The 22,578-nt window shown below is 44.1% G+C and overlaps 1 protein-coding gene across 1 annotated transcript; it reads left to right on the top strand.

The window, feature by feature from the left end:
- Positions 1-5,945: 5,945 nt before the first annotated feature.
- Positions 5,946-19,705, top strand: LOC139913103 (stromal interaction molecule 1-like; the record flags this gene model as incomplete). The annotated part of the gene is made up of 7 exons (XM_078282493.1): positions 5,946-6,123; positions 6,421-6,588; positions 6,798-6,898; positions 8,487-8,722; positions 9,751-9,837; positions 14,615-14,678; positions 16,420-19,705. Coding segments are annotated over 7 exons (1,270 nt in total), but the record flags the coding sequence as incomplete, so codon positions are not given.
- Positions 19,706-22,578: the final 2,873 nt, after the last annotated feature.

Here is a 22,578-nt window from a genome sequence, read left to right as displayed (position 1 = left end):
CTTGTTCAATTAGTAAACTTGTTAAACTAAACTTGTTCAATTAGTAAACGTGTTAAACTAAACTTGTTCAATTAGTAAACTTGTTAAACTAAACTTGTTCAATTAGTAAACTTGTTAAACTAAACTTGTTCAATTAGTAAACGTGTTAAACTAAACTTGTTCAATTAGTAAAACTTCTTAAACTAAACTTGTTCAATTAGTAAACTTCTTAAACTAAACTTGTTCAATTAGTAAACTTCTTAAACTAAACTTGTTCAATTAGTAACTTGTTAAACTAAACTTGTTCAATTAGTAAACTTGTTAAACTAAACTTGTTCAATTAGTAAACTTGTTAAACTAAACTTGTTCATTAGTAAACTTGTTAAACTAAACTTGTTCAATTAGTAAACGTGTTAAACTAAACTTGTTCAATTAGTAAACTTGTTAAACTAAACTTGTTCATTAGTAAACTTGTTAAACTAAACTTGTTCAATTAGTAAACGTGTTAAACTAAACTTGTTCAATTAGTAAACGTGTTAAACTAAACTTGTTCAATTAGTAAACTTGTTAAACTAAACTTGTTCATTAGTAAACTTGTTAAACTAAACTTGTTCAATTAGTAAACGTGTTAAACTAAACTCATTGTGGGTCATGTGACCTTCAGCAGGTGAAAGATCAGTCAAAGTGAGACTGGTGAGACTCCTCTGTAGGTACGGTTAGCTTAGCTGTTAGCATTTATCTGTCCATTTATTCTTCTAGGCCTCCGTAGTTCAGTGGCTTTGCTGTGCTTTATTACCTCCGCCAAGGAGGTTATGTTTTCGGTGCCGTTTGTTTGTCTGCTAGCAGGATTACGGAAAAACTACTGGCCCGATTTTCATGAAACTTGGTGGAAGGGTGTAGCATGGGCCGAGGAAGAACCCATTACATTTTGGAGTGGATCCGGATCCGACTCACGAACAAGCAATAACAGCACGAACCTTGGCGGAGGTCTGCGCTTCTAGTGTTTATTAAACCTTTCAGTGGAACACTGAAATCTGCTTTCTTGGCATTTCTTTATCACATTATATCATGGAGGAAGCTACACAACCTGCTACCAAAGTTACACAGAGAGAAGTTAATATATTTAGTTCCTTTATATAACTCCTCTCCTCCTCCTGTAGCTGTTGGACCCACAGACAGTATTGTCTGTAGTTGTTGGACCCACAGACAGTATTGTCTGTAGTTGTTGGACCCACAGACAGTATTGTCTCCAGTCAGCTGTCAGTTGAAGCTCCGCTGCCTCTTGCTGCAACGAGTCCAAACTGTTTGTCAGAATATCTCCATAAAGCTGTCTGTGTCTCCACAGCAGTGTTTGTGGATATTGTGTTTGACGTACAGACGGTTAAATGTTGCGGCGCCCCCCTAAGGCCAATCAGCGCAATTTGGAAAAGGCCGAAACACAGCAATGACCCGCATCATTCCCCTGAGTTTCATCAAAATCCAATCAGCAACGTCCAGTATGTTGTGTGTGACGTGCAGACAATTACACGAATGTTGTAGCGCCCTCTGTAGGCCTATCAGTGCAGTTTTAAGTTTTGGCGAAATCTGTTCAGTGGCGTCTGAAATATTTTGCCTGACAGACAGAAGGACGGACCGGGCCGATCCACTGCCCCTCCCCCGCCCTCATCATGGGGACAAATAGCAAAACAAGAGGAAAGTCCACACTACTGAATAAATTACACATTTATTAAAATGCACAGCAGCAGACAAGGAAACAAACACGTTTCAGGTCAAGTGCTGAAACACTTTCCTCTTCTTTTGAACCTGTCTGTGCAGGATCTGATCGGCAGGATGAGGAAGAGTGTTGAGTTGAGCTGGCCGGTTCTTTACTCTGAACACACAACAAAACATCCTGAAACATTTCCTCATCGCTCGTCTCTTTCACAGACAAAATGACATTTTTCGAGAAGTAGAGCGACTGGTTTGAGTTTAACTCAGAAGAATCAGAAGCATCATGAACTCAGAGCCGGAAATCACTGACCAGCTCTAGTAATAATTACATGTAATTACAAGTACTTAACATGTAATTAACCTCTAAACCCTGAGTGGGCTTCATCCACCGGGAGGAAATCTGTTGTTACGGCTGTTACATGTGTTCACTGTGTGTGTGTGTGTGTGTGTGTGTAAGCATGTGAATTAATGATGACGTGATGTGTGTGTGCATATGTGTGACTGCATGAATGTGTGTGTGTTTAATATGCACTGAGTCGATGGGTGAATGTGTCTGTGTGTGTGTGCATGTGTATGTATATTTCAGTGTGTGTGTGTGTGTGTGCGTGTGTGTGTGGCTGTCAGCCTGATGACGTTCTGTGCAGAAGCCTTCAGTCTGAACTCCTTATATGGACAAAGAACAGCCAGCTCCCTCCAAATATACTGACACACACACACACACACACACACTTACACACATTACATACACACATATCAGCCTGAATTCACCTGCACACACATTACACACATTAGACACACAAACATACACAGATATTACAGTCATGCACACACACAGACACACACACACACACACACACACATTACCTATACGCATGCATGCACATCACATAAACACTGATACAAACTCACACACACACACAACCAAACACACACACACACACTCGCATTCATGTTGAAACACGTTCTGCTTTGTTTCATAACCTTTCCTGGTCGGGACAATGGCTCTCTTTTATTTCTCTATTTTTTCTTTCTCTATTTCTCATTCTCTTCCTCCCTCTCTCTCTCTCTCTCTCTCTCTCTCTCTCTCTCTGTCTCTCTCTCTGTATATAAATTCATTTTTGCATTTCCTCCAAGGTATGTAGAAGTTAAAACTACTATAACAAGTACTGCTACTACTTTGACTACTACTATACTACTATACTGCTATACTACTGCTACTAAGACTGTAGTTCAGCAGACTGATCAGACTGTCGTTCTGTCTGAACTGTTCAGCTGTTGGACTGGATAAAGACAGGAAATTAGGTTTAGATAGGTGGCATTGTCATATGCTGTTACACACACACACACACACACACACAGAGACACACACACACACGCAAGATATCCATGGGGATCAATTGAAAGATCAGGTCTATTTCCTCTGGTTAATCCCTCAGCGCTGGGCAGAGTGGTGTGTGTGTGTGTGTGTGTGTGTGTGTGTGTGTGGCGGTAGGGGAAGGGGAGGGGAGGGGGGGGATCACCCTCATTCTCCTAAAATAGTTCTTCCTTTTTTTCTGGTCTCTCTCTTACACAAACACACACACATGCTCTGAAGATATGTGGAAGCATAACAAATAATAACTCACCACACACACACACACACACACACACACACACACACACACACATGTCCCTGCATGTTCCATTATTAAAACAGGCACACTCCAAAGCACCCCCCCCCCCCCCCCTCACACACACACACACACACACACACACACACACACACCTCCCCCTTGGGATTTAACCAAAGCGCCTCCTGCTGGTATCAGTTTGGTTTCAGAAGGCTCCTCACAGTGATGCAGTGAAGTCAGACAGTAACAGAGTTCATACAGTGATGCAGTGAAGTCAGACAGTAACAGAGTTCATACAGTGATGCAGTGAAGTCAGACAGTAACAGAGTTCATACAGTGATGCAGTGAAGTCAGACCGTAACAGAGTTCATACAGTGATGCAGTGAAGTCAGACAGAGTTCATACAGTGATGCAGTGAAGTCAGACAGTAACAGAGTTCATACAGTGATGCAGTCAGTCTGCTTCATACAGACAGAACACATCAAACACTTCAGAGGCTTTAAAACTGTTGAAACTATCTGCAAGTGTAAAGCAGACTACTGCTACTATTACTATTACTATTACTGCTACTACTACTATTACTATTACTGCTACTACTACTACTACTACTACTGCTACTATTACTATTACTATTACTGCTACTACTACTACTACTACTACTGCTACTACTACTACTACTACTGCTACTATTACTATTACTATTACTGCTACTACTACTACTACTACTGCTACTACTACTACTACTACTGCTACTATTACTATTACTATTACTGCTACTACTACTACTACTACTACTGCTACTATTACTATTACTATTACTGCTACTACTACTATTACTACTACTGCTACTACTACTACTACTACTGCTACTATTACTATTACTATTACTGCTACTACTACTACTACTACTGCTACTATTACTATTACTATTACTGCTACTACTACTACTACTACTACTGCTACTATTACTACTACTGCTACTACTACTACTACTACTGCTACTATTACTATTACTGCTACTACTACTACTACTACTACTGCTACTATTACTACTACTACTACTACTACTACTACTACTACTGCTACTACTACTACTACTACTGCTACTATTACTATTACTATTACTGCTGCTACTACTACTACTACTACTACTGCTACTATTACTATTACTATTACTGCTACTATTACTACTACTGCTACTACTACTACTGCTACTATTATCACTATTACTACTACTACTGCTACTATTACTACTACTACTGCTACTACTACTACTACTGCTACTACTACTACTGCTACTATTATCACTATTACTACTACTACTGCTACTATTACTACTACTACTGCTACTATTACTATTACTATTACTGCTACTACTACTACTACTACTACTGCTACTATTACTATTACTATTACTGCTACTACTACTACTACTGCTACTACTACTACTGCTACTATTATCACTATTACTACTACTACTGCTACTATTACTATTACTGCTACTACTACTACTACTACTACTGCTCAGATAAATACATTAAGAGATAAAAAAAATATATATATATAAATGTACATAATTTTGAAATGGATTCTGTGCCTGAATGGAAGCCAGTGTAGAGATTTTAAAATGGGTGTATATTTATATATACTAATATTTCCTCCAACTTGTTAAAACTGGTGCTGCTGCATTTTGGGTAAGTTGGAGCAACCAGCAGTTTGTTCTGAAGAGCAGTGCAGAGCGTCTGGAGCCGGGCGGGTCAGTGTGTTGCTCAGTGACACTTCAGCAGGTTTGGGGTTCAAACTCCCAGTCACCGTTACATGACCTCTGCCAGGCAGGTCAGATTTCACCTGTCACTTCGTCAGGCAGCAGGATTTCTCAAAAACCTCTGGACTGATTTCCATGAAATCTGACGGACCAAAGAACAGCAGATTAGATTTCAGCGCTGATCTGAATCAGCTGATTTCCACCATCAAGGCGGCTTCACATCAGAAAACCTACGTGCAAATTAGCTTCGCTTTCTATTGACGTCAGTTGAAAACCATGCAAAGAACGAATAACAACAATCGCTTCCGCTTGTTTGGCCGTGTTTACCTCTGAGGAACAAATCCAACATGGAGGAATCCATAATATTATATAATATAGACGGTACATTCATGGTTTTCTTGTCATAATATAACCTACAGTTACTGTTAGCTTGCTAACCACATAGCATAGCATCAGACTCGATTGTCATCTATTGTACAAAACAAATCATAACGTCACGTCCTTTTTCGTCGCAATTAGTGAAGAGAAAATGTTGTCTCCACTACGCTCCTTTGTTTTCTAGCTGTAACTATGAAACTAACAGAGATAAAGACTTGATTCCAGATGCTAAGAGGAAGTTTGAGGGTCCAGAAACTTCAGACTGCAGTGACAGGACAATCTGTCTGTCTGACCGTCTGCCTGTCTCTCTGTCTGTCTGACTGTCTGTGTGTCTGTCTGCCTGTCTGTCTGACCGTCTGTCTGTCTCTCTGTCTCTCTGCCTGCCTGTCTGTCTGTCTGTCTGTCTCTCTGTCTGTCTGCCTGCCTGTCTGTCTGTCTGCCTGCCTGTCTGTCTGACCGTCTGTCTGCCTGTCTGTCTGACCGTCTGTCTGTGTGTCTGTCAGGCTGCAGAAGGCGCAGGAGGAGCAGCGCTGTGTGGAGGTGGAGAAGGTGAAGGTGGAGGAGGAGCTTCGGAGCGAGATCAACTCGGCCAAGCAGGAGGCTCAGCGGCTGCGGGAGCTCCGCGAGGGAACCGAGAACGAGAGGAGCCGGCAGAAATACGCCGAGGAGGAGCTGGAGCAGGTAGGCGCCGCGCCGGCCCGACTCTCCCATGACTCTCCAGAACTCTCCCAAAGTCGGAGGGCTTCCGTGACCCAAAACTGTTCTTCCTGGTTTGTTAACGTTGTTTTTAACGTTGTTCTTTTCATCATCAAATGTGTGAAACGAGTTGAAAATTCTCTGATATTCCCCGACTTCCACACAGAATTCATCAAATTCTTCCCCTGTGTGGAATACACCTCTAAAAAATGCTCCCATGATAATCCAAGAATCCCCTGACCTGTGTGTGTGTGTGTGTGTGTGTGTGTGTGTGTGTTCCAGGTGCGCATGGCGCTGCGGAAGGCGGAGCGGGAGCTGGAGTCGCGGGCGCGCTGGGCGCCGCCGGACTTTCTGCAGACCTGGCTGCAGCTGACGCACGAGGTGGAGGTCCAGTACTACAACATCAAGAAGCAGAGTGCAGAGAGACAGCTGCTGCAGGCCAGAGAGGGGGTGAGGGGCACACACACACACACACACATACCCACACACACACACACACACACACTGATAAATACACACATAGACACACAAGCAGATAAACGGTTTTACAGGGCCCTTTGCCTCATTCATGTCTCATTTGTCTCAAGGCTTAAAGGAACAGTTCACCCCAAAATGAATGTATATTGATGATGATGATGATGATGATGATGCTATTCCAGGCAGAGAAGATCAAGAAGAAGCGGAGCTCTCTGTTCGGGACGTTCCACGTGGCTCACAGCTCCTCGCTGGACGACGTCGACCACAAGATCCTGTCTGCCAAGTGAGTGACCTTTGACCCCGAGCGCCGGAGCCTGGACCGACAGAGCCAGTGACACGAGGCTGCGTTTTCACGATGCTCTGTAGACGGCAGACTGTGGGACACTAAAACCCGCCGCTGACACTGAGGAAATAGTTTCAGGTGTTAGCAGGTGAGGCAGGTTGACTGTGAGAAGAAAACAGGAGGAACCTCCATCATGTCAGAGGCTGATATCCAATTGATAAACAGCCAGTATTGGCCTAATATAGCAGCACAGCGTCATATCAGTCTAACCCACAGAACCAGGGCGGTCGGAGCGGCGGCCATCTTGCTGTGACCCGTCGGACTAGCTTCTGTATGAAGCGACTCGCAGCAAGTCACTGAGCTGAGAGGTTTTACAGCAAGAACCAAAGCAGCTTCTCTGTCTCCTTGCTGCCATGGATTGCTAACATGCTAATGTTGACTAGAAGAGCTAGAGAGAGAAGTACAGTCTGTGATGAAGCTACGTTAGCCTCGTCGCTAACGTTAGCTTCCAGTTGAGTTCTGACAGTTTGCTAACAGACTCATCTGCTCAGTTCTCACAGTGTGACAGACTTTACAGAGTTAATGTCCAGACTTGTGTTGTCGCCATAGCAACTAACACTTAAAATTCCTTAATCACCATTTTATGCTGCACTAGCCAAATTACAGACAGAGGAAGAACCGTTCTGTCCATTCAGGTTCTGTGGTCTAAACATATTTCCATCCATGCTGATAATTCCTATCCAAAAAATCTCAAAAACATATCAATGGATTTGCATGAAATTTGATGGACAGTTCAGCCTTGGGTTGATTTAAGCAGTATCACACAAGAGGTCGTGCTGTTGTTCTGTATATCAGCAGGCTGTGATTCGGTCGTCACAGCCGTGCTGATATACAGTACAACAGCACGACCCCAGGTGTGATATTGCTTTCATACAACAGTTGTATAAACAAAGCTATTCATCAAGTAATGGTAATTTGAGACGACAGATGATTTTTGTCTGTTATTTGTCTCCGCCAACAAAAACAGTTCCCTCAGGATTCACTACCAAGTGTTGCCAAGCAACAGGTAAACTGTTTCCCGACTGCAGGCTAGCTAGCTACTTTGAGGTTAGCACAGATGAATTCAGCTTACTTTCTTCCCAATCGTCCTCCTCTGACGACCGTTCATAATTAAGGTCAAATATCTCCATATTTGCGAGGTGCAGATTAAGTTGAGTTTTGTGTGGACGTGTACTGGAAATATCTGGTAAGTATTTGTTTGTTGCACAACACTGTATTGTCTGCTAGAGCTAACCAGCTGGTTAGCTAGCAGCTACTCAGCTAACGTCAGATGATTTTGTGGTGATCCGCTTTTTATTTCTCCTCACAAGAAGCTCCAGGCAGCTTTCTCCACACAAAAAACACAGTGTGTGAACGCAGCCTGATCAAGGTTACATTAGACACCTGTGAAGCGGAGTGATACATACAGTACAGCGTCCCAGTGCTATTTTACTGTATATCGGCACTCATGGAATGCCTCTTGTCCAATCAAATTGCTGGACTGGAAGTAGCTGTTGTATAATAACTGATGAACTGAATCCCCCCCCAGACAGGCCCTGGGCGAGGTGACGGCGGCTCTGAGGGAGAAGCTCCACCGCTGGCAGCAGATCGAGTCTCTGACGGGCTTCTGCCTGGTCAACAACCCCGGCCTGGCCACGCTGGCCGCCGCCCTCAACCTGGACCCCGCCTTCCTGGGCCTGCGACCTCCGACCCCGCAGCACCTGCTGCTGTCCGACGACCTGGACGACATGGACGAGGACATCCTGTCCCCGGGGACGCTGCAGTGTAAGATGAAGTCCGGTTTCTTTAGACGCACGACTCAGCAGCCAGTAAAACAACTTCCCGACGTCCATCAAGTCTCCCACTCAAGATCTATGAGAAGTCGTTTAACTTAAAATATTTACATTATAAATATCTACAAATCCAATTTAACTAGTCATAATTATAATGTGACCAGTCAGAATGGTAATTCAATCTGCAGTTACAATCTGACTTGTAAGAATGATAATTAAAGATATCTGTAATTACATTTCGACTAGTCAAAATATATTTTAAGATATCTATAATGATGTCACAGATATCTTCAATTGACTCGTCACACAGAAATTAGCATTTTGACGAGTCAGAGATTCGTCAGAGATTTAAATTAGCATTTTAACTAGTCGTTAATGAACTTCACATATCTGTAATGTGAATCCGGTCACACGGATAAATGTTAAAACAGCTTGCCATACAAGATCATCCTTCACATCTCTTCAGCTGCACTTACACTTAGGTTACAGTATTGATGCTAATATCTGGATTTTGACTTACGGTACTGTAATGGCAGTAATAGGTGCAAATCTTTTAAATTTAACATTATCCTTTAAAACGGGGCCCAGTTGGCCTTCAGGCCCTCAGGAGCCGGTGGGTGAGCTTCAACAGGTTCAGTCGCTGTTCCACTGCTAAGACACACAAAAAACAACTGTCAAAATTAACATTAAAGGGACGGAAAATTTAAAAATGAGCAGAAACTAAAATCACACTGGAATCCTTTAACTCCGCTGACAATACTGTGGTGACTCAGTAACTTAAGAAGTTTATTATATATTACAGAGGCTCATAAGGAACAAACTGTAACTGCTGTAAAGAGGAAAATGTTCTTAGTCAGCATTCCTGTTTAAATAAGGGATAAAAACATGGAAAATGTCATGAAACATCTTCTGTAATGAGGCTTCATCTCCTGTCACTTCACCTGGTCCGCCCCGTGTCTCCGTCCCCTCCTCTGATTGGTCCTCTGTCTCGCCATCTCTCTCCTGATTGGCTCCCTGCAGACGCAGCCTGGCAGATGGACCGGAGAGTCAGCGACCTCTGGCCCCTGAGTGGCATCGGAGACAGCCAGTCGCCATGGAAACACTCCGGTTGGCCCCTCCCTCCTTCACTCGCTCCCTGAGCAAAGCTGGGTTTATACCTCTGTTTGATCCGGGAGGGATAACTGACCGATCAGATCAATCAGATCACGATGCTTGATTGACAAGCCTCTCATCAGGGTTCCCACAGGCCGAGAACATCCTTGAAAGTTTGTGGATTTTAGAAAATAAGGCCTTAAAAGTTTTTGAAAATGAATGGATGGCCTTGAAAGCACGTTATCGATTTTATTAAGATCTAACACCCAAATTCATCAATAAGCCTCAGCTGTCTGGATCTCTCTCTCCTCAGGATCAACACTCACATCCTGAGGAAAACCTCAGAACAAAAGGTGCAGACTTGTATCTTTGTTCCTGACAGTGTAGGATGGATATCTGAGTTGATATCGCAGCAGTTTCAAAATGATTTCATCAGGTTTACTGACTTGACAAGATCTTGTGAAGAATCAGGCCTTTATTCTGTCTAATTTTCACTAATGTCCTGTCTGACCTCAGACTGATCTCAGACTGAACGTCCATCTGGTTCCACTCCATCATTCAGCTGAGATTTCCTCCTCGTTAGCCGTTTTCTGTGTGGGGGGGTTGATTTTCCCCAAACCAATCACTAGTGACTGACGTATCTGAACCGATCACTAGTGACTGACGTATCTGAACCGATCACTAGTGACTGACGTATCTGAACCGATCACTAGTGACTGACGTATCTGAACCGATCACTAGTGACTGACGTATCTGAACCGATCACTAGTGACTGATGTATCTGAACCAATCACTAGTGACTGATGTATCTGAACCAATCACTAGTGACTGACGTATCTGAACTACGGATGCACTGGTATCGGTATCGGTGCCGATACCAGGCTAAAATGGAATATCGGTATCGGAGATTTTACCCAAGACTAAAATCTGATACCGAAAGCCATGAATAACATGTAAGAAATAAAAGCAAACTGTCTTGATTTTATGCATTTGTGGCACATAGAAGCCTGTATTTCTCAAACAGAGGGAAAAACAAGGATTTTATCTCAATAATTTTGTCCATTGACCCCAAACTAAGGAAGTAAGCCTGCACTGTTCAGTAAAAGTAACGGATCGGATCGGTACTCAGTATCGGCCGATACTTAAACTTTCATACTCGTAATCGGTATCGGCATTGAAAAAGTGGCATCGGTGCATCCCTAATCTGAACCGATCACTAGTAACTGACGTATCTGAACTGATCACTAGTGACTGACGTATCTGAACCGATCACTAGTAACTGACGTATCTGAACCGATCACTAGTAACCGACGTATCTGAACCGATCACTAGTGATCGCGGGATCTAAACCGATCACTAGTGGCCGACGTATCTGAACCGATCACTAGTGACTGACGTATCTGAACCGATCACTAGTGATCGACGTATCTGAACCGATCACTAGTAACTGACGTATCTGAACCGATCACTAGTAACTGACGTATCTGAACCAATCACTAGTGATCGACGTATCTGAACCAATCACTAGTAACTGACGTATCTGAACCGATCTAAACCGATCACTAGTGATCGACGTATCTGAACCAATCACTAGTAACTGACGTATCTGAACCGATCTTAACCGATCACTAGTGGCCGACGTATCTGAACCGATCACTAGTAACTGACGTATCTGAACAGATCACTAGTAACTGACGTATCTGAACCAATCACTAGTGATCGACGTATCTGAACCAATCACTAGTAACTGACGTATCTGAACCGATCTTAACCGATCACTAGTGGCCGACGTATATGAACCGATCACTAGTGACTGATGTATCTGAACCGATCACTAGTGATCGACGTATCTGAACCGATCACTAGTAACTGACGTATCTGAACCGATCACTAGTGACCGATGTATCTGAACCGATCACTAGTGATCGACGTATCTGAACCGATCACTAGTAACTGACGTATCTGAACCGATCACTAGTGACCGATGTATCTGAACCGATCACTAGTGATCGACGTATCTGAACCGATCACTAGTAACTGACGTATCCGAACCGATCACTAGTGACCGACGTATCTGAACCGATCACTAGTAACTGACGTATCTGAACCGATCACTAGTGACTGACGTATCTGAACCGATCACTAGTGACTGACGTATCTGAACCAATCACAGTGACCGACGTATCTGAACCGATCACTAGTGATCGCGGGATCTAAACCGATCACTAGTGACCGACGTATCTGAACCAATCACTAGTGACTGACGTATCTGAACCAATCACAGTGACCGACGTATCTGAACCAATCACTAGTGACTGACGTATCTGAACCAATCACTAGTGACCGACGTATCTGAACCAATCACTAGTGACTGACGTATCTGAACCAATCACAGTGACCGACGTATCTGAACCGATCACTAGTGACTGATGTATCGGCCGCTCTGACATCACTTCAGTCACATGACGCTGCAGCCAGTCAGCCTCTACATGTTAGCAGACATTTACCAACTGACCCAAGAATGTCGTCCATTTGGACAAAAATATCATCTTTGCAAAGACGAAGAAATCTGTTGGTTAAGGAGGAGATTTCAATAAATCGAAACACGAATGAAAAAACGTTGCACGAACGGTTCAAACTTTTGTCCCGCCCACAAAGGCTCTGATTGGCTCGATTGTTTCGAGAACAAGCCGTTGACGAGGGAAACACCAGACTCTGAATCGCTTGAGAAAAGTTGAAAAGTTGGCGGCAGGAAGCAGGAGAGTCCGACTGACACAATCTGAAGTCCTTGAATTTCACCTCACAAGACCCTGAAAGTCATTGAAAATCCTTGAGTGACCTCCCTCTGCACAGAGGACACAATCTAAATGTTCATGTAACCTGCTGAGAGCATCTTCAACGTTCAGATACCCAGAATCCCCAGGCAGAGGTATAAACCCGTCAGCCCTCCCCGCCCCCCCGCCCCCCTCAGCCCTCCCCCTCCCACGGCCTCAGCCCCCCCCCCCCCCCCCTTCTGTGCTCTTCCTCCAATCAGAAGGATTCAGGCTGTTCTGCAGGAGAAGAGTCACACTTCACTAATTCTTCATCCGTCTCCTCCTCTTCCTCTCTTCCCTCTCTGCAGACCTGGAAGACTCACTCTTCTTCTGCTGACTCACTCTTCTTCTTCTTCTTTTGTCTCTTTTCCCTCAGAATGGATTGCTAACCACCGCCCCCCCCCCCCCCACCCCCCCTCTCCTCACTAACCTCCACTTGCAGGTTTGCAGCAGATAAACACACAGTGTGTTGCACTATGAACTTTAGGCACAAGTCAGTTCATACAACTGGATGCTTTCATGGTTTAACTCCAAAATCCTACAGATCCATTTTGAAAAAGAATGATTATTTATTATTAATGTCATTTTAATGTGATGTAATGGTTTTAATCCATTTACTGTTTTCATTTAATTTAATTTGTTGTTGTTTTTTTTATGTAATTTAATTTAATCAATCTATTTTATGTAAAGCACTTTGAGTTGCATTCTATGTATGAATGCTGCTATAAAAATAAACATGTTACTATTATTATTATTATTATAATTGTTATTGTTATTGTTATTATTATCATTATCATTATTATTCCAACCTCAAAAATCTTCCTGTTCTGTAAGTAAAGAACTCATGTTGGCAAACAACACCAAAAACATTTAATCAGGAGATTTGCTTTCATGCCTGTGATCGTTTTTTAAAATGTTGGACATCTTGATTTTGGAACTAAACTCATTTTTCCGTCCAGATGTTTGAGTTGACTTGATCCAAAAGATCTGAAAATGCTTCTTTTCATTGAATTCATCTGAACAGCTGGATTCCATTCAGTGTTTTTTTATCCGTACAATCTGTCAGTGCTGTTGGGTGAAACCTTCAGTAACTGAGGTACATTTTGTCATTAATGGGTTTCATGTGACCAAACATTATGAAACTAACTCACACATACAGCTGTTCAACCCTCTTTTTACACATTTTATGTTGCAGCCTGAATTAAAAAGGATAAATTGAGATTTTTTTCGTCAACAATTTACACGAGTCCCTCGATCTCTTCAACACTTCGGTTTTTTCTTCCCCTTCCATCTCGTCTTCACAGAGGCAGGGACTCGAGTCACATGACTTGGACTCGAGTCACAGTTTTAATAGCTTGAGACTTGACTTGATGCATGAAGAGAAGACTTGAGACTTGACTTGACTTGGGTTCTGGTGACTCGGGACTTGACTCTGACTTGTACTTTGATGACTTGAAAAGGTTTCTAAAGTCTTGACTTGAGATCTTGTGTTTGTGTAAATGACTTAGATTGAAAGTGATGAGATTTGTTCCAGCGGACGACTGAATTTAAATTCTGTTTTCTGAATTTGTATGGAATGATTGAATTTATTGAAGTTGAAACTGATTATAGAAATCAAACTCATGATGCTCTTACCAAGTTTTTATCCTATTAAAACCATATTGCATTGAAAAGTCCTAGATATTTAGTTTTCTTTAAGATATTAAATTGATACTGGACTCTTGATTTGTTCTGACTTGACTTGCTGTTCTACATTTAGACTTGAGACTTGACATTAATGACATGGACTTGACTTGGACTTGACTTGGTAATCTACATTCAGACTTGGGACTTGACTTGGGACTTGACTTGGGACTTGACTTGGGACTTGACTTGAGACTCGATCACAGCTCTGCGTCTTCACAATAAAAACCTAAAAGTCGGTTCCAGGCTTCATTGCTGGTCGACAGAGTCTAACTCCGCTCCTCTCTCCCCTGCAGCCCCGAGTCTGATGCCCCTGCGCCAGAGGATGGGAGACCCCGTTCTGACCCTCAGCTCTCAGAGGTTGGTTGAAGGGCGGGGCTTGTCGCAGCAGGAGGGGCGTGGCCACTTCTCGTCTTCCCGCCCTCCTCGCCGCCACGGCCGACAGAACCGCAGCCGCTCCATCGGCCAGCTGGAGCTCCTCCCCCTGCCCTCCTCCCTCTCCTCCTCCCTCTCCTCCTCTCTCTCCCATCCCTCCATCTGCCCCTCCCCCCCGATCCTCTCGCTGTCTCCTCCTCCTCTACCCGCCTCCTCCACCGCTTCTTTTTCTTCTTCTACCTCCGCTGAAGGCACCACCGCTTTTCACTTCCGTTCCACCTGTTTCCGCTCTGTGGAGGCGGTGTGCGGCCTCTGGCCTGCGGGCGGCTCTGAGGCGGGCGGCGCTGCGGCGGGCGGCTCTGAGGCGGGCGGCGCTGCGGCGGCCGGCGCTGCGGCGGGCGGCGCTGCGGCGGGCGGCGTTGAGGCGGCCCGGCTGCAGCGCTGTCCCTCCGGCAGCTTCGGGTATCTTCCTCTGCATGGCCGTCTGATACCGATACCGCCAGACTGAAACATCGGTATCAGAGAATTTCCTCAATTCTAACATCTGACACCGAGAGACACGAGTAATGTCAAGTTCAAGTTTAACTTTATTTGTCCTAATTAAGTATTAAAAACAACACATAATAAACAAGACTGACCGGTAAAACAGACATTCAGTCGCCAACGCATTCGTCAGAAATCAAAGCAAAGAGACTTGATTTTTTGCATTTTTTCATACATAGAAGAAGAGTAGAGCTTTCGTATGGAGGGAAGCCTGGCTAACGCTGGGCCTGGCTTACACACACACACACACACACACACACACACACACATAAAGCAGTACTCAACTCAATAGAATTATTGCATTGCTGCTCAGCTTGTGCTTGATTTTCTGAATGTCCTTTACTGACCTCTAGCTTTTCAACTTTGACTTTTTAAAGTTGCTGTGTGTCATTTTAACATCAATCTATCATTGCCTGATTAATATTCCTATCTTGGTCTAATGACTGTAAACCAATGAGAGCCAGTTGGAGATGATTGGTCTCCTCTCTTACTCCAGTAGTATCTAGTGTTTCTCCACATTAAGACTACATTTCCCATCAGCCCCGTTGCTTCCTGCCCCCCCCTCCCCCCTCCCTGAAGAGGATCAACATGTTGGAAGTGATTTCTCCATCTTCCTTTCCCTCCTTCCACCATCTGCTGCCAGAAACTCTTTCAGCTTTATCTCCGTTTGCTCTGGAAGAACAGAAGAAGAACCTCTTCCTGTTTTGTGCCGTAAAGCGATCCAGCAGATTTCCCTCCAGATCCACCAGGTGGAGAAACTATGGAGGATGAGAGTAGAGGCTGATAGAGGCTGACAGGCTGATAGTGACGGTCTCATTTGTTTACAGTAATTATCCTAATGTCTCAAAATTCATTTCGTAATTTAGCGATTTTAAAATGCTCCATGTAGCACCTTTACTGCTCATTTTAATATTCACTTACTCTTTTTTTCTTTCCATTACCTCTCTTATATCCCTCCACCTTCCACCTCATGTTGCTGTTTTATCACAGAGATCGTCTGATGTGGAGTTTTGTTTTGTTTTTTGCCATTATGCCTGATTCATAACTGCAGTCAGTTATCGTTCTCCTCTACTGCGGTAAAGCAAGTTTAAACATCCGATGTCTTTCCACACTAAAACAATATATTAGCATTGTTAGCCTTCCTCATTCAATCATTCTGTCTCTCTCTCTCTTTCTCTCTCAGGGACATTATGAACCGCTCCGACTCTGACTCCGCCCTCCCTCTGTCCCACGGCGAATCCCGGGGCTCGTACGGCCCCAAGCCCCTCCCCCTGTCGTCCAGGCTCCCCCCCCTGCAGGGCCAGGGCTCCGGCGGCGGCGGCGGCGGCCTGGAGAAGAGCTCCAGCCTGGGGGAGCTGAGGGGCAGCCCCGCCCTCGCCGCCTCCTGCTCCACCCGCTCGCTCTACGCCGCCGACCAGGCCGACGCCGCGGCCGCCTCCTCCTCCTCCGCCTCCTCCACCAGCTCGGCCAACGGCCGGGGGCTCGGCCTCCAGCCGCCGGCCAGGAGGAGCCCCACCGAGGAGGACGGCGGCCCGCAGGGCGACGAGAGCGACTCGGGCGGCGGCCGGAGGAGACACGCCTTCAACAAGATCTTCAAGAAGAAGCAGAGCCGCCACTAAACCGCAAGCTGCAGTTCGGCAAAGTCCCAAAGTCGCATCAGAGAGCGTTCGCCAACCAAACTTCCAAACCTGCTTCCATCCGCTAAATTTCTGGGGACAAAGTGGAGCGAAGACCGATGACAGACAACATGTGATTGGTCACTGTGATAAATCGATGATCACCAAACTATCAGCTCAGAGGGAACGGGTGCTTTTTTTCTAGATGCGGCCTCCAAATAGATTTCTGGCAACTTTCGCTCAATCTTTCCTCTCCATTATAATGATAAAACATCAAATTTGGAAGTAGAGGCGTCTACTGCAGCGTGGACCAATGAAGAAGAACAGAGGAGAGGGAGGCTGGAGCTGTCGGCGATGGACTAAAGAAGTAGAAGAAGAAGAAGGTAGAAATTAGGCCTAAAGTTTGATTTTTAAGTCAAACAGAAGTACAAAGCCTTTGACACGGACCATTCTCCATTTCACATGTGATTCAGCCACTAGAGGAAATGAAGTTCTATTACAAAATTAAATGCATCCATTTTGGCAAAAAAAAATCATCACCTCTTAATTTGGGTTTGACTGATACAGGCTTTTGAAGACCAGTACCGATATTTTTATATTGAAGCTGTCGATAGCTGATATTTTGAGCCAGTATTCAATATCTTTTCATGCCAAACATTCCCAAAAAATTCAAAGTATTCAGTTTTTCCCCATGATTTCATTCTCTTCAGGGCGGTGAAGCCTCTGAAACCACAAGACACTAAAACTCTCCATTGAAACCAGCAAGCCTGTATTACCGACCGGGGCCCCAGACCACCAGGGGCCCCAGAATATTCTGAGTCCCTAGGTACAGACATAGTCAAACCTTTTCAATAAATTTCAACATTTAACAATTTCTTTGGTGCTTCATCCCCACCACCTGAAACTAAAGCTTGCCCCGGGGTTGGACAAATGTTTTCTCTCTCAAACTGAATGAGCGAGCTCTAGATAGCAGGACCGGCCGTTTGTAAAAGCTAAAAATGAGTTTCGGATAACTTTGAACCTGTAAAAGGTTTACGTTTGTATTGTTTGTGAGCAGGCTGGTATCTTGAGTTGCAGTGTGGGAGCGTAGTGGGACGAGGGGGGCCCGAGAGGACGTGTGTGCCCAGGGGCCCCGTGGTCGGTTAATCCGGCCCAAACCAGGATCATAATAATAGGTTAAGGGCTTCCCATAGACAACCAGTGTGGTATTGATCGATTACACAATGAATATGTAGACAAACAAACTGCATCACATCTATCGTTTTGACGAAAATGACTGATATCCGATATGTATTTCAGAAAGTATCATCATTTGTTTAAAATTTGTGTATCAGTCATTTTGGAAGAGGATTGCTCGTCGCCCCTCACAGCGGCCCGGGGACTCTGGATCGGCCCGTCCGTCCGTCCGTCCGTCCGTCCGTCACGCACAAACTCTCAGACGCCTGATTGGATTTAGACAAAACACCGATTGGCCGAAGGGGGACGCTACAACGTCTGAGATATTGTGTGTGACGGACAGACGCTGATGCGTCCCATTGCTCCATTCTGCCATTTTTAAAAGTGCATTGATTGGCCTATGGGGGGCGCTACAAACTTTGGTCTACTTGGTTGGATTTTGCCAAAACCTTGAGGGGAGTGATGCATCTCACCGCTGTGTTCTCTCTCTCCTCTCTGTCAGCCGACCCGGACTCACATGTGTTTTCATTCCTGCCTTACAGATCTTTGTACTGAACCAAAAGGAGTTTGTCGTCTTTCTGTGATTTGAGCTTTTGCTCATTTTTTTTACCTTTTCCATCCCTCTAATGTTAATTTGCACAGTTTTTCTGTCTGTCTTGCTTGTAGCAGCTGCTTGTTCTGCTGGAGTAACTCCAAACAACTAAGATGAAGGAAAAATATCTAATATCTCTTAATGTGATGAAAGCTGGAAAACCATCTGCAGTGATGGAAACAGGAAGGGGAGGAAGGAAATGAGCAGAAACTAAAATCACACTGGAACTTTCCTTTAAACAGATTTAATTCAGTTGGATAATTTTGGAGCCGACTAAAGTTTTGTCTCCAAAACCTGACAGGTGACCAAAACTCTGTCCAATAGACGAGCCACATGCGAGTCATGTGACCTTTGATTCCAAGCCCTGGCTGGCTTGTAATTGGTCAGTTTGAACCTAAACGAACCAAATACAAAAATACAACTTCTCCACTTTTGGTTTGGAACAAAGAAACGTTTCATCAGACAGCAGGAAGGAGGATGAGCAGCAGTTTGAGGCGCACTCTGTTAATGCAGGCCAGATGCATGATGGGAAACTTTTACGATGACGGCCGCTGTAGGAGCCTTTTCTGTTTGATATGTATATATTTGAGTGGAGTTTATAGGTAAATATCTAACTTTTGGAGCGGGGGGGGGGGGGGGCTGTCCTGCTTTCTAACTTATTTTCACTCTTTTTCACCTGTAGAGGAAATGTAAAGGTTTGGATATGAATATGTACACACACTTTGGGTACACTGAACCAAGGTACAACCATGCACACACACACCAGTGCACATACACAAATGTGCACAGAAATGGCACAGGCATGTTAACGCACATAGAGACATAGGTACACAACACACACACACACACACACAGAAACAGGTACAGGCTTTATTTTAAATAAATTAGAATTTGCACCAGATTCAAATATTGCAAAGGTTCAACACAGTTACACACACACACACACACACACTAATAGGTACAGTATATTGTTTCCCTCGGTTTGTGTATCAGTTTGTGTGTGTGTGTGTGTGTGTGTGTGAGGCTCTGGACCAGCTGTTTTTCTACTCTGTTACTACTGAATTAAAGCAGCCTGTCTGAAATCAGCTGACTTGTTTTGTCTTGTTTTCATCAGGAAGCTCAGAGTGATGAGGAGTTCAAACAAGAAAACTTTATTTACAGATCGCTCTTAACAAACAGGAACGTGTTAGAACAAACAAAACTATGATGAACGTTGTTTTGCAAAACACGACGCTCACAGTATAATCATTAGCCTGGTGAGACCATCCTGATCACGTGACCTCACATTCTGCTTCACGCCACGGATCAGTCTGGACTTGCAGCCGCCCACATCGATTTCCTGAAATTACAATGTAACCGGGCCAATCAGGGACTGCGTCATAGTTGATGAGGTGAAATACAGGCCGCCGCCGGCAAAACAGTAATGGCGTCTCCCGAAGCAACGAGCGGTAACGTTATCGTTAGTAGAGTAAACACAGCCGTAAGTGCAGTTATTGCAGAAATAGACTCAATAACAACAATTAAACAAGAACAAGAGTACGCACTAGCAGAGTTTCTGGGGAACATTTTCTTCATCACCAGCGGAGCAAGTTGATAAATCGAACTTTTGCCAAATCCAGTCGGAAAGAACGGCGAAAACGTCTTTTCCGCCGAGAAACTCCGCTAGTGCATACTCTTCTTCTTGTTTAATTGTTGTTATTGAGTCTATTTCTGCAATAACTGCACTTATGGCTGTGTTTACTCTACTAACGTTAACGCTACTGTTAAGCTGAAGCTAACTGAAGCTAAGAATAGAATCTATACCGTTATATCATATCGGCGTTTATTTCGATGCATATGTGCGAGCTCAGTCCACCTGACAGGCCTCTGTTCTGTCGGCGGAGAGAGAGACACAGACGAGCATGGAGGCAGAGTGTGTCTGGGGTCATGTGTGATCTGATTCGCTGTCCGCACAGAGATCTCAGAGGGGGGGCCAATCATTTCTGAGCACATGTTCACAACACTCTGTAGCCGTTTTCTGTTCTGAATGGCCAGGGAATGGAGCCAGCAGGTAAAGGAGAAAGTCAATGTAGGAGAAGAAGAAGGTAGTGAGGATGTTCTTGTTGACACCAAAGAAGTTGAGCTTCCTCAGAAAGTATCGACGCTGCTGGCGCTTCTTCAGAGTCTCCTCGGTACTGGCGTCAAACCTCAATTCATCCTAAGTGCTTGTGTTGCTGGACCAGCTCCACTGGCTGCCCCGGGATGGATGATGTGTCCCGGACCACGTGCCGCCTGAAGGACTCCACCGTGTCTTGGGTCTCAGAAACATTAAGCTCCAGACAGGAGCCGTCACACCACTCCACAGACTCCCGGAGGGCCAGAGAGCGAGGAGAGGAGCGCCGTGTCGTCGGCAGCTGGGATGTGTAGTCCCGTCATCGGTCTGGAGGATGAAGAGCAGAGGTGGGAGGACACAACCCGGGGGTGTGCAGGAGGTCTGAGTCTGTGTTGCTGACCAGTACGCTTTGTGATCTGTCACTGAGGAAGTTCATGATCCAAATAATTAACTGATGATCTAAACGGAAGTGGTTGAATAGTTTATCTGCCAGAATGTCAGGTGGACACGTAGCTTTTTAAAATATTTGATGAAGCAGCATGTTTCCCCATTAAAGACGAACTAGGTTTAGTTTGAGAAAAAATACATGCAAATATTTGTGACGTTAACACTAAAACAATTAAACTTTACGTTCATCAGAAAAACCTCCTGCAGCCAGGCCCAGTTTATAAGGATATTTCACTAACAAAGTTTATTAATTTAATTCTTTGTCAGTTCACAGATTGTTTTGTGGCAAGCAAATATCTCGTTTAAATAGATTTATTTCTTTGCATGAACAAAACACCTCTTGTTAATAAGGGTTTCTCTGCAAATTTACAATGTTTATATTTTTTATAATGCGCATTGATTTATTTACTGCTGCTGCACGTCTCCCGTCCAAATGGACCAATTTGCTTTACCATGCTAAAATACAACAACACTAATATATAACTTGTATAACTACTTTTATTATTACTTTTTTTTTGCCCAGAAGCTAACTGTAACCGTTGAGGGCTTGGGTTGAGTCTGTTGACCAATCAGAGGCTGGGTTCCTGACTTGTCGACCAATCAGAGGCTGTGTTTCTGACTGTGTGGCAGCTCTGATCTCAAATGCATGCGCAATGGAATAATATGAGATTGACCGCATCCTCCTATCTATATTATTAGGGCAGCACCCGAAATAATGAGTAGAATAGCGTAAATGTAATAAATATAAATATAAATGTAAATATAAAGTATAACTGCTCAGAAATCTTGTGTGTTTTATTTTAGTACCTTCTAGGCTTCAATTTTGGGGGGGCACAAAAGCCCATTTGGACAGGCATTGCCCCCCAATGCCCCCCCCTGCAGCTGAACTGCTGCTCAGACTTTCTTCATGCCAACAGTCAGAGACGCTCTGCCATGAAAAACCTCTTTCACACCAAAGAAGAAGAAGACACTTTGATGAACATGAAGCTGAGTGTTGAAGAAATATCAGGAAATAGATATTTTATGTTAACAAAAGAATTGCAGGCATTTTTTCCCCCTTACTTCTTCATTGAAAAATAACAGAGAAAATTAAATTGTACTTGTAAAAGGCAAAGTGTCCCCAAACTGTTGACAGGCGGTGTCTAGGTTATTATTAATCTTTCATCCATTGTTATATCTCTGATTTTGGTGATTTTCATTATTGGCTGGTTCCTGAAACTCTTTAGAGAACGTCAGCATCGCTTCGTCATGAAGCTGAACAGGCCGTTCCTCAGTCTGACAGCAGCAACATGCTCTGAAACATAACAGGATGTGAGATGACAGCGATTCATCCTTCAACACTGAAGACAAACAACATGATGAACCTTCACTGAGTTCTACTGACGCTCACATGGATCACACTGAAAACCTGTCACTGAA

The sequence above is a fragment of the Centroberyx gerrardi genome, unplaced genomic scaffold (assembly GCF_048128805.1).
Source record: "Centroberyx gerrardi isolate f3 unplaced genomic scaffold, fCenGer3.hap1.cur.20231027 Scaffold_186, whole genome shotgun sequence".
Taxonomy (NCBI): Eukaryota; Metazoa; Chordata; class Actinopteri; order Beryciformes; family Berycidae; genus Centroberyx; species Centroberyx gerrardi.
The sequence above is the reverse complement of the archived record's forward strand: the minus strand, read 5'-3'. Positions and strand labels throughout refer to the sequence as shown.